We start from the raw sequence: 13,975 nt of genomic DNA, 5'->3' as shown, positions 1-13,975 counted from the left end.
TAACATACAGAGCCACCCCACTGCCTCTCCTTCCTTGCCTGTCCCTTCTGAAGAGCTTATAGCCACCCAGTGCAGCACTCCAGTCTATCCATTTTCTCATGAAGTAGGTAAAAAAAAACCCAAACCAATCCCACAAACAACTACCTTGGTTAAGTTTGTTCAATTTTGAATGCATTTTCTAGAAATTACTTTGTACCTTTGTACATGCTGTACTGGGTTTTGTGCATGGAGTAGCTTAACAGAAATACTTTTTGTTTCAAATTTTAGACATTTTTAAGCAAGCGCTATATGTATAATGCCTTCGCACTTTCTTAGACTGCACATATTCTTTATTAACATATCTAAGGTAGATGCAAGGATCACAGACAACAAAACTGATGTTGATACTTTACATTTGATGTGCATACGACTTTAAAATTAAGCTCATTAAAGATAATAGAATGATCCATTGGCAGGCCTTCAGCTGCAGACCTAGAGGTGACAGGCTATTTGGTGAACAATTTACTGAGTGTCTCACTCCACCCCCCCTTCTTAACCATGGGCGTTGTAAGTTCATTCTATTAACCTTAATAGGTTTGCTTTCAAAGTGTTTTACTCTGAAGATTTAAACGTGAACTCTATCATATGTCAGCCTGCAGCTAACTTAAGCAACTAAACTAAAAGCAGATGCAATGTATCTATGTGCATATTTGTATGTATGTCCACAAGTAGTAGCATCTAATGCACATGAAGAAATGATGTACTGTGCCCTGTGTGATGCTCTTCTCTGTAGGTGTTTCATTGTTCTATAGGGTCTCTCAGGAATTTTTCTTTCTCTCAATTAAAGAAGCATTAATGGCAGGCATCTCCAGCTAGTGAGTGTCTTTGCATGCACTAGCTGAAAAAGGTTGTGCAAGCGAGAGAAGCTTGTTTTCCTCGCGTAACAACTCCAGCAGCTATATCTGAGGGCTGCCCTCTGTCCCAGCAGGATGTTCTTTTCTCTCCACCTGGGACTCAAAGACAGAATTAGCAAGCAAGTCATAACATATTTAGCGTTTGAGTTGAGGGCAGGCTGAGGCAGCTTTGTTCAGACTAATGGGACAGAATAGCTGCCATTATCTTTTCTCTATTGCTGCCTTTTAAACTGCTCATCAGACAGTGCTGCTGCCACTTTTATGGAACCTAACAAAGAACTGAAGCAGCTGGGTGCCTCCCATCATTTCCATCCCAGAGATCCCTCAAAGTGGCTCCCCTTCACAATGACACCATCCCTGACAGATTTAGGTCCTTGCAGGCCTCGACTTTTCTTCCCTTACTTTGATGAGTTAGAGCAGCGGCTTGGAGAGGTCAATACAGCTGTAAATGTCAGCTACCAATGGCCCCACTCTTCATCACCCTGCCAGTCATCACCTCAGAGAATGCCACACAGGCCTTGGCCAAAGTTAGCCCAGCCAATACAGAAGTGGCACTAATGATTCATGAGCAGGAGCTAGCCCTGTTCTTATCCGGAGATACTGGTTCACCTTCTGATCTCCACAGCCTTAGGTTCATGTTGACTGCCCTGCATGCTCAAATGACTGCAGGTAAAGGTTGCCCTCTGCAGTTTTACAAGACCACTTCTTTCCAATGGGACAGGGATGAGAACCTGATAGAACACCATGTGAAGCTGCTGCAACTTACTTTATCTCGCTCTGAATGCAGTGGCACATGGACATGGCCAGAGACGCAGGAAAGCATTCGTCACACCTCAGCATCCCATGCCATCCCTTTTGCTCTCACATCCAGTCCAAATGCATGATATTCATTTCCCAGATGCTGCCTCCTTGTGCCACTGAGAGAGCTATGCTTGCAGAAGTAGTGCAGTTAGCAAGACTCGGGGCAAAGACATGAAGAACTAAAAACGCATGCATTTTTTTGGTGCTGTGGAATGCACTTACATAAGAAATTAGACTGTGCTGGAGACATGGTCCTGAGAGGAAAATGTGGAGTGATTCTCCACATTGGCTGTCTCACACTGAGAAGACAATAAGAATTCCTGTACATGCCAGACAAAATAAGACAATCCTTCCAGGCAGAATAGAGTGCAGCATCTCAGTGGATTGTTCCTACTTCCTAACTCTTGTGGTGCCAGGACACCACAGCGAAGGCCTCTCAGAAACTCCTAGCCAGGCTGGTCAAAGAGCTTGCCTAACATCTCAGCAATCTGCATAGTCTCCTGACTCCACAAAGTCAAGAATATCGCTATTAGACTGCACATTTACCATTGTCCACAGTGACTTGATAGCAGCCAATTTGATGAAAACTCCTTATTTCTAAAAGTTATCACTTCAATACACAATCCTCTTTCCAAAGTTTACCTTTCATCCATCTTCATGACAGAATATTGTTGATGATCATAATAAATCTTCTTCTCAATTTGTATAGAATTGATTGATAAACAAATGCCATCTGTCTATTCATTAGTAATACAGATTTATTTGTATCTGGCTGTTGATCTCAGGCTTATTTAAAAGTATGGCTATACCCCATTGATGCCATTATGTGGATGAGGAAGCAAAGGCATAGAATGCTACAAACCAGATCTCTCAAAGGTATGCTAGTTCCGAGGTCATCATATATACTGGAGGATATGGATCCATCTGGTTTGGTTCTGTCTACTCGTGTCAGTAGTAGAGCATGGATTAAAACTCAGGTCTTCCGAACGCAGTGTCCTGCCTGGTGAGCCATAGGCTTACTATACACTATTTTCTTCTGCTTTACTGTGTGACCTAATATAATTCATAAGGTTTATCTCCAGCCTGCTCTACACCACTACAGAAACAGATTGCACTTAATATTATATTTTTTTACCGTATTATAATCTCTTCAGGACTTGAAACAAATGTGAAGTTGGCTCTATTAACTGTTCCAGGACCTGGACTTGAAGAGTGTGTGTGTGTGCGTGCGTTAGATTCTGTCTGCCTGTGTATGCTGGTGACTATTTGCAGGTCTTTTTTTTTTTTTAACCTGAATGATTGTACCTTTCAAATTGGTGTTTGAGTTTTAAGGAGGTTGTGGGGACTTAAATTGTTGGCACAGGAGAATTGCAAGGATATAATGTCTATAATAAAGCATCCCATTTATCTACTGATGCCTGCATTTTTTGAATTATAAAGCACTTAGGGATGTTCAGACAATCAGACAGCCAAGCTAGCTAAACATTCCCAACCTTATTATTCTGCATAAATACTGGAATAGGGACCAGAATGAACCATCCCAGCCTGCTAGTTTTAACTCTGGGTTCATTTAATATAAAGTTAAGCTGTGGAGAGAAGGAGAAAATATTCTTAACATTTGCACATTGCATGAATCCTGATTGCCAGCCTTGTACAGACTGTTCTGGTTTAGCAATAAAATTGGAATAGCAGGAGGAACAAATGCCCCCTACTTTACAAGCAGCTTGTTTCACATATCACCAAGAGGGGCCTCTGAAGGTACTTGAGTAGTTTTGATTCTACATATTTTCCAATCAAAAGGCTTCAAATACACATTGCCAGTTACTGAAATCTGCCATAGATTTTGAACAGTACCCAAAGTACTTTTTAGTCAAACGCAGAGATGTGATTCCTATTCTGGTGAAGGATGGCAGAAGGGAAGGGGCAAAAAATAAAGCATTAAATGATGATGTCTGGCATTACCAGACCAATTTGACTTTGGTCTGGGGGAGGGGCATTATGCTGTGAATGCTACAGACAGGTCCTATCATTTTGTTGGACAAAGTTCTTAAATACCTCTAAACTTTTCAGTCTCAACTAGATTGGGCTATTTGAAAGAACGAAAAAAATTCTGAAAGCAAATAATGATACTACAAGTTAGCCTTGGCCATATATCTGTACTGGAATATGCAGAGACTGATCATCCTAAGGAAGCACAGCAAGCCCTTCAGGCTTTAGCCCTGTTGTACAAATCCCATTTAAATTCCCTTGCAATTCATGTTGACTTCCCTCTTCTTTCCTTGCTAAGTCCCAGGAGATGTTCTGAGTAAATAAAAGCTGCTGCCCTCCTAATCACCCTTCAACTCTTCCCATCTGATCAGTTTTAGTCGTGCTGAAGTGCAGTGCCAGTCATGTCATAACTGTGCTCTATAGAAGCTGCCCAACTGACTGCTTCTCTGAATAGTTTTCCTAAAGAAGAGGAAGCTTTCTGGAGTCTGATATGAATAATTTTTACATATATAAATATATATAATAATATATATATATAAATTGCAGCTTCTCCATACACAGACCAGTCATCAAGTCTGTACAAAATTAACGGAAAATATATCAGGTGAGAGGCATGACCGGCTGGCTAGTTACCAGAGGAGGTTTAAAAGGTCTGAACACTCCCCCAACCTTTCCTGCCAATCATTCAGAAACTTCCTCTGTCAGACAGCCTCCTCTGTCACTCAGGAACTACATCTGCTTGCCTGTTTATTTTCTCATTTAGGGTTGAGGTCACCTGCCCTCCTTTTAGCTAATCAGAGGAGACAGGAGTAATCAAAGCACAAGATCAGTGCTCCTGGGACGTCTTTCTTGAATAGCCTCTCTGTATGTCTTCTGCAAACCTTGCAAAGTAATGTAGGCACATACAACCAGAGGAAAAGAACAGGGGAGAAGGCTGTTGTTTGGTTTGGTTTGAGATCCAGCTGGAGGAAAGAAATATTGCCGAATCTTATACACTACCTGGAAAAACAGGTGTAATATTTACTGAGGAATTTTCCACGTGTGACAGGAAAAAACTGTTGCTAGTTCATTAAATGGTAGCCCTTCATGGGAAAATTCAACTGATGTCCTAGCACAGAGGTAAAGTGCAAAAGGTAGGTGAAAGTGCTTATTTTTCAAAAAAGTAAATCAGCCTCCTGACTGCTTGTTGTCCTTAAGGGACTATCCATAAGAGAACATGCCAGGCTGGGTGGAGTTACTCATTTCGCCTCTCTGAAATGTCCTCTACTAGATACCTTTGTTAGGCTGTGCTAAACTGTATTAAATAGTTGTCAGGTCCTGCCTTAGAGATCAGTGCATTTCAGCATCGACTGATGGTATTCCTGTGGAGCTGACTCTTAAAAAGAGCTTTATATTGTGGATGAGAGGTTCATACCTGAAAGAAAGGGCAGTGAAAGAAAGCCAGAGTTCAGGGAGAGAAAGCACATCTGACTTGTTTGCCCCTTGCCTAGTTGTGGAGTGGGCTGGCAGTTTGCCTTACCTTGCAGACCCTTGCGCATCTTGAAAGGATTTAAAGGATACCAGTGCCAGCCTGCTCTCTCGAGACTGCTTTCTCTTTGTAATGCTACTGTTGTGATGAATCATGCATTACTACGATTAGCAGAGAGAGGTACAATTACTTTTTTGCAGTGGTGGCTGGTAAAGGATGGCCTGGAATCCCAGGCCTGACAGAGGTGGAAAAAGCATCTTGTCAGATATGAAGAGAGCAGAGAGATGGAAACTGTTGCATTTACAGAAAAAAAAAAAATGTTGAAAAGGAGCAAAGGAGAACAGGAGGAGAAAGGCTTGTAAGTGAACACTACCAGGAACAGGGCCCTGACTGAGATGGACCTTCCCTCTGGGCAAGTACGGCTGTTCTTATGCATAAGAAGCCGCTGCTGCTTATCGGCAACTACTTGTACTAGATTGTACCCCCCAAGAACAAATTAAAAAAAAATTTACGGAGACACTGATACTAAAGAAAAATAAGCCATCCTGGAGAAGGTTTAATAATTTTACCCAGCAGTAGGAAAGTGCCTGGCAAAATTGAAAGGGGGAGGAAAAAAAAGGCAGATTGGAAGAGGAGACAATTAAGAGAAGAGCACAGGCCAACTGCATGGTGGTCCCCACATGGTCTCCCTTCTTGGGAGGGAGGGCAAGCTGCTTCTTCCTGATGCTGGTTGTTCTTAACCTGCTTAAAGAATGATGCTGAGACGATACCAAGTCCAAATAGCCTTTGAAATTCAAGTCCTCAGTGGAGAGGGAAGAAAACTTTCAAACGACTCAAAAACAAAACAAAACATTTTCTATTTCTGTAGTGTAAACGACAGTAATCTCTTGATGTCCTTAATATCTCGTTTCCCAATAACCTTTCATTTCTCTCATTGTCAAGACCTGAATGCTTCCAATGCTTCTGAATTTCTATCAGTCTTTGTAGACTGAAATCGCTTGTAGAGTGTAATCTCTAATAGGTGGCCGGGCAGCTTATCTGAAAGGTCCAAAGCAAAGGGTTAGCGCTTGCACCATTCAGTCTGAAGGCGCACCTGCAGCCATTACAGGCTTGTGTCATCGTGCAGGATAAATGTGGCCCAGCCTCACCCAAATACTGAAGTCGCTTCAATCCTGTTGATATCTATGCGAATCTCAGGGTAATGGTGTGGACCGGGCAGTGGGCTGACACGGCGGTCCCGCTTCCAATTGACGGGAAACCGTCACCGACTGTCACGCTGCCTTTTTCCAAACACCTCTAAAACGAGACCTCGTCCTCCCGCCTCGTCCCACCCCAGGGTGCCTCAGCGGAGGGCACCCTCGAGGAGGCGACCCGGCGGCGACGTAGGGGACTCGGCGGGCCCCCTCGGCCGCCGCGTTGCGGGGGGCGGCGGAGGGACTGGCCCGCGCTGGGACGGCAGCCGTTAGCCGGTGGCCGTTAGCCGGTAGCCGTTCGCCGTTAGCCGGTAGCCGTTGGCCGTGCTCCTCTGCTGCCCCCTGCTGCGGGGCCCCGCGCAGTTCCCCTGAGGAGCCGCCGCCGCCCAGCTCCCGCCGCCGGGGGCAGGGGCAGGTGGCGAAGCTAAAGCGCCTGCAAGGGAGGGCAAGGGCAGGCTCTGAGCCTCCGGACACAAAGGTTTTTTTTCCGGCTCCCCAGCGCAGCAGGAGCTGCAGGGCGGCGGCAGCGCACGGGCTGCACGCAGGGGGCCGAGGTCTCGCTGCGGGACTGGAGCTGCAGTTTTGTTTTTACAGTTTCGACAGGCAGGAAGCTATTAACGACTTTTATTTCGAGTGAACTGTTCGTTGCAGGATCTCAAAGCAAAACACTTCTAGCATGGACAGCGGCTTGCGAAATTTTGCTTTCAATTATGGTGTTAATCATTTTTTGCCCTAAGTAACCCCTCCGTACGCTAGATATAACGCTTAATAAAAAGGAAGTCCCCTGCGGCCACTTTTTTATTTAGAAAATGAAAAAGCGGGCGCACCACCACGTTTCCTCGCGTTGGGGCTGCTCTTCACGGCCTCCCGAAACGCAGCTGTAACGAGGTCGGCATTGCTCGGGGGGCGGAAGCGCCTCCGACGGGCGGCGGGAGCCGCTGGGCCTAGCCCCGGAGAGGTCGGGGCGGGGAGAAGTAAAAACGCAGAGCGAACGGCAGGGCAGGGCACGGCCGCCCGCCCCCCTCCCTCCCTCCCTCCCTCCCCCCCCCCCCCCCCTCCCCCCCCCCCTCCCTCCCTCCCCCCCCTCAGGGTCCGCACTGGCACTGACGGGGCTGTCCGTTACCCGCGCCCGCCCCCGCCAGGACAGGCCCCAACGGCCGCCGCCGCCGCTCCCTCCTGCCCCGCCTTCCCGCTGCTGAATCCACCGCCGAGCAACGGATCGCGGCGGCGATCGATGCTCTCGGCTTGCCTTCCCGCCGCTCGGACGCACCACCCCGGGGGAGTGCAGGAGGGCGCGTGGGTGCGGGTACCCGGCCAGCGCCGCCGCCGCCACCTCCCGCTGCTCGCCGGCAAGGGCGGGCTGCGCAGCGGAGGGCGTCCCTCAGGGAGAAGGGCCGCTAATCCCCGCGTGTCGTTCCCCCTCAGCCCCCGCCCCGCTGGGGGAGCCGCGGGGCTCTCCGTGCTTTTTCTGTGTGCCTGCTCCCGGGGGGGCCATGGAGCGCGCGTTCACGCCGCTGGACTGCCTCCTGCCCGCCGGTACGGTACCTCCCGCCAGCCGCCACCGGCCCGCCGGGGGGGGGGGGGGGGGGGAGCGGGGCAGCCCCAGCGATGCCCCCGGGGCAGCTCCGGTGCGATGCCGTGGGAGCGGGGCGGGGCGGGGCGGGCCGGGCCGGGTGCGCCTCCCGCCCCTGCCCCGGCGGGCGCCCGGTAGCGCCGCCGAGTTCCGCAGCCGCCCCCCGCTGCGGGTGCTGGGTTTTAAATCACTCCGGTACAAACAACGTAAGCTGCCCCCGTGGCCGCTGCCTCTGCGTCAGGGCCGCCCGTGTCCGTGGAGCCGCGCTAGCCGCCCTCTGGGCCGGCCGGGCACCAGTGCGCCGCACTCACGCTGGTTTCTGTTTCTATATACCAGTTCACTGCCGTGTTAACCCCTTTGGAGTTAAAACTTGAACCCCTTTGGATTTAACCGGTACCTTCAGTTAACTTGCCACAGTTTTCTCGGGTTGGCAGGGCCGAGCGCTCCAGCGAAGCGTAGCCCTTGGCAAGGGGGGGCCGCGGGCCTGGTTTCCTCCGTGGGCTTTGGTTTCCTCCCTGCGTGTTTGGCGTCGAAGGGCCTGGCCTCGCCCGTGGAGCCTCCTGCCTTTGCGCGCTTCCCTGGAGCCACCACGTGTGCCCTGCTTACCTCTTCAGTTCTGCGAGGCAAAGCTTTGGGGCTTGGGTTTTTTTTTTTTTTTTTTTTTGTGGTTGTTGTTCTCCCAAGCTGTTCTTGAGTGTTCTCTTTTTGTTTATTATTTTTGAGACCTGAGAGGTGAGCCTTATTAATATGTATCGCTAACCTCTTGAGACCTGAGAGGTGAGCGTTATTAATATAGATCATTAACCTCATCATCTCTATAAAGGATAGAGCACCTCCAATAAGTACAGACTCATCTTAGTAGCTTGTACACTGTTCAGAATAGGCACCTCTTCTTCACTACATGTTTGCAGTATCTAATTTAGTAGGGCCCAATTTGCTATTCATTGATACTATCATAAACAGTAAATATTTTTATCTTTCTATAACGTGATTTTAAAGCTGCATAAAAATCATTTTGGCATAGCAGCTGAATTCTAACTTACACTTCTCTTTCTGCTCTGTTCTGGCACTGAGACTTAAGCTGCCATGGTGAGGTATATGTTGTTATTTACTTACTAGTAAGATCTCGAGGAAGGGAAGAGTTTAACAATGTTTCAACAATTCAATATGTTTTACAGCTAGCAGTTTAAAAGCATGTTTAAGCTCTTTCCAGTATTTTTTTTGAAATCGTGTTTTGCTCTAATTTTTAAAAACTTCTTCAGGGTATGTTCAAAGTTAGTAACAGCTAAAGCTGCACTCAAGGTATTCCTGTGACAAATGTATATTTGACTCTGTGTGTGTGTGTATTTTGAGAGGCATCATTGCTTTGGGTAGAGAGAGGGAATGAGCAAGGAGGTGAGATTTTAATGGGTTAACTTTGCTTCGTTGCAGTGTGATGTCCTCTTGTGTGAAATGTCCTCTTCTATGAAATGAGCAGTAAATACTTACTAAGAGTAGATAGTAAGGTGATACAAAAACGTACTTTAAGAATTTATCCCTGGGGAAGAACAGGCATTGCTATTTATATTCTAAGATAGTTGCTTTTGATAGGTGTTTGTATGATGTTAGGGCTACCATATGTCCCCAGTTTCCACGGGTTGTGTCTTTTTTTTTTTTTTTTTTTCCTTCTGCTTTCTTCCTGTGGTTATGTCTGGTTAGAGTTGAAGATTTGGGATTTTTGTTCACAGTTTTCAGATGACCCACAGCCTTGTCAGACCAGAGGCTTCAGCCAGGTGTCAAGAAGCCTGCTTCTTCTAAAGAAATGGCCGCTACAAGTATATGCATCACCTTGGTTATACGGGATAGTGTACCTTTGAAATGCACAGTGGTACTGCATCTAGATCCTTGTCATCATTGCAAACATTCATTACCAGCATTTCAGATTGGTTTAGCCTGTGCAAAGTATGCAAGGCCGAGCAGATTTATTTGGCAATTCCACAGTTTAAAACCTGGTTTTCAGAAATAAGGTTTTCAAATTTGGGTAGATGAAATGAGTCTCCTGAATTTTTATTGAAGAAGTACTAGTAGTTTCTCCCTCTGTTTGCTTCAATGGGATATGTATTTAAGTGTCCAAATAATATAAAGCTAATCTGCATAGAACATGACACTTAGAGGCTAGACATGAGGTTACAAAAGAAACCTTTGTGAGGACATTGAAGTACTAAGGACCTTGTCCCCTTGCCTTCAGTAATGTAAATGTATAGCAATGTATATAATGTTTCCGGTTGCTTTCTAAAGCCCTGTGCAAACAGGGGCTTTAGTCCCACATTATGGTGGGGAGAATGTGAAAGATTTATCAGCTATGTTTGGAGGTTATTGGTTACTTTTTTTTTTTAAGGTATTCAGAAATTATGCTGATATTTATATGAAATAGAATAAAACACAGGCTTTGGAACCTAATATTAGGAACCTGAATTTGAATTTCAGGGCCACATGTGCCTTGGTAATTTTAGGCGGTGTAGTTAGAGTGAGTTCTTGTTTAGATAGTAGACTATACGTCACCCTATATAGGACCTGACTGAGGTCCATGTAGCAGATATTTGAGAACTGCTGTGCTAAACTAATATGCTCAGAGACTTTGAACATTATTCAGTCAAACAGCTGGAGCATAGTTGAAAGTGACAGTCGGAAAGCTGTGCTGTGTACCTCCGAACTGTTGATTTGCTTAACGTAGTTTAGAATGAGTGATGAGGTAGAATTTAAAAGTGGGATTGAGCTCTAAATTTGAGTATTGCATACTGAAACAGATATATTTTTATTTCCTCATGACATGAAACCATTAAAGAGGCTCATAGAAGTCCACCCTGAAGTCCTGTATGCTGCTGTGAAAGGGTCGGGCAGAAGCTTCACAGGGTAAAGCTGTGATGCGAGTGTTGTAGAAAGCTCATGATCAGTGATGTCACACTGCGGCCTGTAAATCATGACAAGAGTAGCATGGTTTCTCCTGGAGCATCCTTTGATAGACTAGACATTTCCCTCCTGCTGTTTATACCCTGTTCTTAACACTATCATTGCCTCCTACTGCTTGTACCAGACTGTGCTGCAGGTGGTTCTGCAGAGGGGCAAGTGTTTCTAATTTATTTTTTTAATACCATGGACTTTAGGAGCTGAGTGTGCTATGCTTGTGACTGCTTAACAGCAGAAGTACTGTAGCATCCTATGATAAGGTTGCCCCTGAGTACCACTTGAGACTTTTGAAAGGACAGAGTGCCTGTTTACTAAGCTGTGTTTTCTCACAGGGAACATTTTACATTGCGCACCGTAATGTGGCCTGGATTTTCTCTTATCTCCAGATGTCATTAATGATTTTTTGCCTTGCACAGTCCTTACAATGCAGCTCATTATTGGTTTTATCAAGTGGAGTGATGCAGAAGGAGGATATTTTTCTCAGTTTATAATCCAGCACCTCCCATTAGGAGTGTCTTGTCTTGTTGAGGTAGAGGGACTGCAAATCAGAAGCAAATCTAGTCCTTTCATGCCTTGCAGAGGGTTTGTTAGAGCTGAGTTTCTTATGACTGGCAGGAGCCAGTGCTACCAGTGAGGGTTGGTTCCCCTGTCCCCACTCCTCCACACCCTGAGTCCTGTCACCAGATGCGCTTGTGAACTATGCTGCATTGAGAGCTAGTGGTTAAGACTTGGTCTGCTGAGAAGAGGGTGTGCCAGCTTCATCTCACTGAAGCAAGGTCATCTATATGTCACGAGACACAGCCACAAGAAATAGGACAAAGACTGCTTCAGAATTATGTGGAAATATACAGTTGTCTCTTTGTGCAAAGGGACTATAAAATTCTGCATTGAATTTAAAGCAAAGAGAACAAGAGGAGGCAACAAGATGCTGTGAATGCTCTTCCATCATTCCACAAGCTTGACTGTCTGTCGCTTTACTATATGTCTTCTCCTGGAAATGCTACTGACTATAAACAAGTTACCTCTGCAAGGATTATATCACCATATTCCTTTTTAAATGCCTGGGGCTTAAACTCCTTCCTAATGTTCCCTTTCCTCTGACACTAAGAATTGGAAGTTATTTGTAAAACAGCGTCATGTTTGCCATTCACTGAATGACCTCCACCCTAGCATGAGCATCAATAACCATCTAAATGCCCCTTTGCTAGAGCTCTGCATGGTCTTTATGATGCATTATCTTGCACTTTAATATATAACATTATCTGGTAGAAATCAGGACAGTCACGGGGTTAGGAAATCAACCTGATGGTCTGTGTTAGCTGTTGAATGTTAAAGGCATATGGAAAATGGAGTCCCAGACTATTGGATTGCTCTGTAATTTTACAGGTTGTGTGCCACTGCTGTTGGGTCAGAGTAGTGAAGTTTTTGGGTGAATCAGATCGTTCAAAAGCTGTGATTGAGTTCCCAAAGTTGAAAAATGTTAGCAAGGGTGCCTGAGACTATTTCAGGAGTTCCTCAATGAAATTAGCAAGCACTTCCCTGTGGCTGTTACACCGTTCTGTACTTTTAATTGAAACACATTTAAAACACCTTGGTTTACGTGAACATTGCTGACCTGCTCCTGCTCTTCATTTCATGTAAGTAGTAACACCATTCATTTAGTCAAGTTACCTGGGATGCCTCAGCTTGTTTTTGAGGTAGCTGTAAATATTCAGCCTTGGACCCTGCTGCTTGTTAATTTGCTGTGCTGGGTCAGCAGTTGTTCTGTAAGTATTGTTGTATAGATTATTTACAGGTGCGCTTAGAGTGAAGTATTACAGATGGCATTTAGCAGACGTAATCATTAACCTCACCACTTTCTGTTAGATCTTTGCTTTCACACATTGATAATTTTTGGAGTTCTTTTTTTTTAAATGTTTTATATGCAGGTATGTTATTTGGAATGGGACAGCAAGCCATCTTTAACCATTTGAGCTAATAAGAAGATGAATATTTAATTTACTTATTTTTGTACACACACATAGAGCCCCCTTTTGAAATAAGTTGACATTGAAGCCGATTGCTGTTTGTGTGGATCATAGGTTCTCATCTCATGCAGTGTCAGTGCACTCATAGTTCCGTATCTTGTGGTCACTAATAGGGCATAGCTGGCTTTCTGTTGGATGGAAGTATGATGGTGGAGGGGACTGATGGGATCATAAAATCAAAACCCCAAAAAATCAAACAAAACCTGCCCCCGCCCCCCCCCAAAAAAACCCCAAAACCCAGACAAAAAAACCCACCAGAGTATAAGGCAATAATGATGTCACTGGGGCTTCTGAGACAAAAACTCATGTTCAATACTGCTTGCACAGATAGTAAAACACTCAGATAAATTCCTTTTGGAAGGTCTTGTTATTTTTCATCAGTTGAGGCTTTCAAGAGCAGCTTACACTGAGTTCTGTGAGGACTCACTTAGATGTAGCAGATTGAGCCTTAAAGCTAGGAAATACACTAGCTGGCCTCTTAATGTATCCTGCAGTCCTTTTTTTTTCTTTCTCCTGTCATTTAACATCAGAGAAGGAGGTAGGAAGTACCGTTATTCCAGACATCAAAATGTTCATGTTTTTTGTATCCAATTAAATGTGTGCAGGACTGCTGGAAATCATGTAAACTTGTTAGTCTTGAAAGAGCAAAATATTAATCTTAAGAAGGTACAAGAAGTCAAGGAAAATAGTGGACTTTCAGGTTTTGTTTTTTCTTTACTGCATTTTGCTTGCATGTCTCTGGTCAGCTCTTAAGATATTTTAGCAGTTTCAGGGCAGCTTTAACATTATGTTATATCTCAAATCTGTGTGTATACATCTCTATATATAAGCTAGTTTTAGTTTCTGGAAGTGGAAAACAGAAAATACTTTTTTTCCCTGTTTGCAAAGCTCATCCGAGTCTGATTTATGGAGAAATTGAATAGGAAGCAAAGAAATGAGGCAGTTTATTTACACAGGAGAAAACATAATACATACAGGTTTTGGGTTTTTCAAGATCCAAAATAACAAATCCCAGGCATACTTGTGGATTTGCTTTAGATTTGAACATCCTGAGACATTAATAAAGCTTAATCTATGCGGAAAAC

General features: G+C 45.0%; 1 protein-coding gene across 1 annotated transcript in view; it reads left to right on the top strand.

Annotated features, from left to right (window-relative positions):
- Positions 1 to 7,837: 7,837 nt before the first annotated feature.
- Positions 7,838 to 13,975, top strand: part of TPK1 (thiamin pyrophosphokinase 1) — a 311,952-nt gene continuing 305,814 nt past the window's right edge. Inside the window, exon 1 of the mRNA XM_075705017.1 lies at positions 7,838 to 7,880. Coding sequence (XP_075561132.1) covers positions 7,838 to 7,880 — 43 coding nt within the window. The remainder of the gene's footprint in view (positions 7,881 to 13,975) is intronic.

This window comes from Pelecanus crispus, chromosome 2, assembly GCF_030463565.1.
Source record: "Pelecanus crispus isolate bPelCri1 chromosome 2, bPelCri1.pri, whole genome shotgun sequence".
NCBI lineage: Eukaryota > Metazoa > Chordata > Aves > Pelecaniformes > Pelecanidae > Pelecanus > Pelecanus crispus.
Note: the sequence above shows the minus strand (reverse complement) of the source record. Positions and strands in the feature narration are given on the sequence as shown.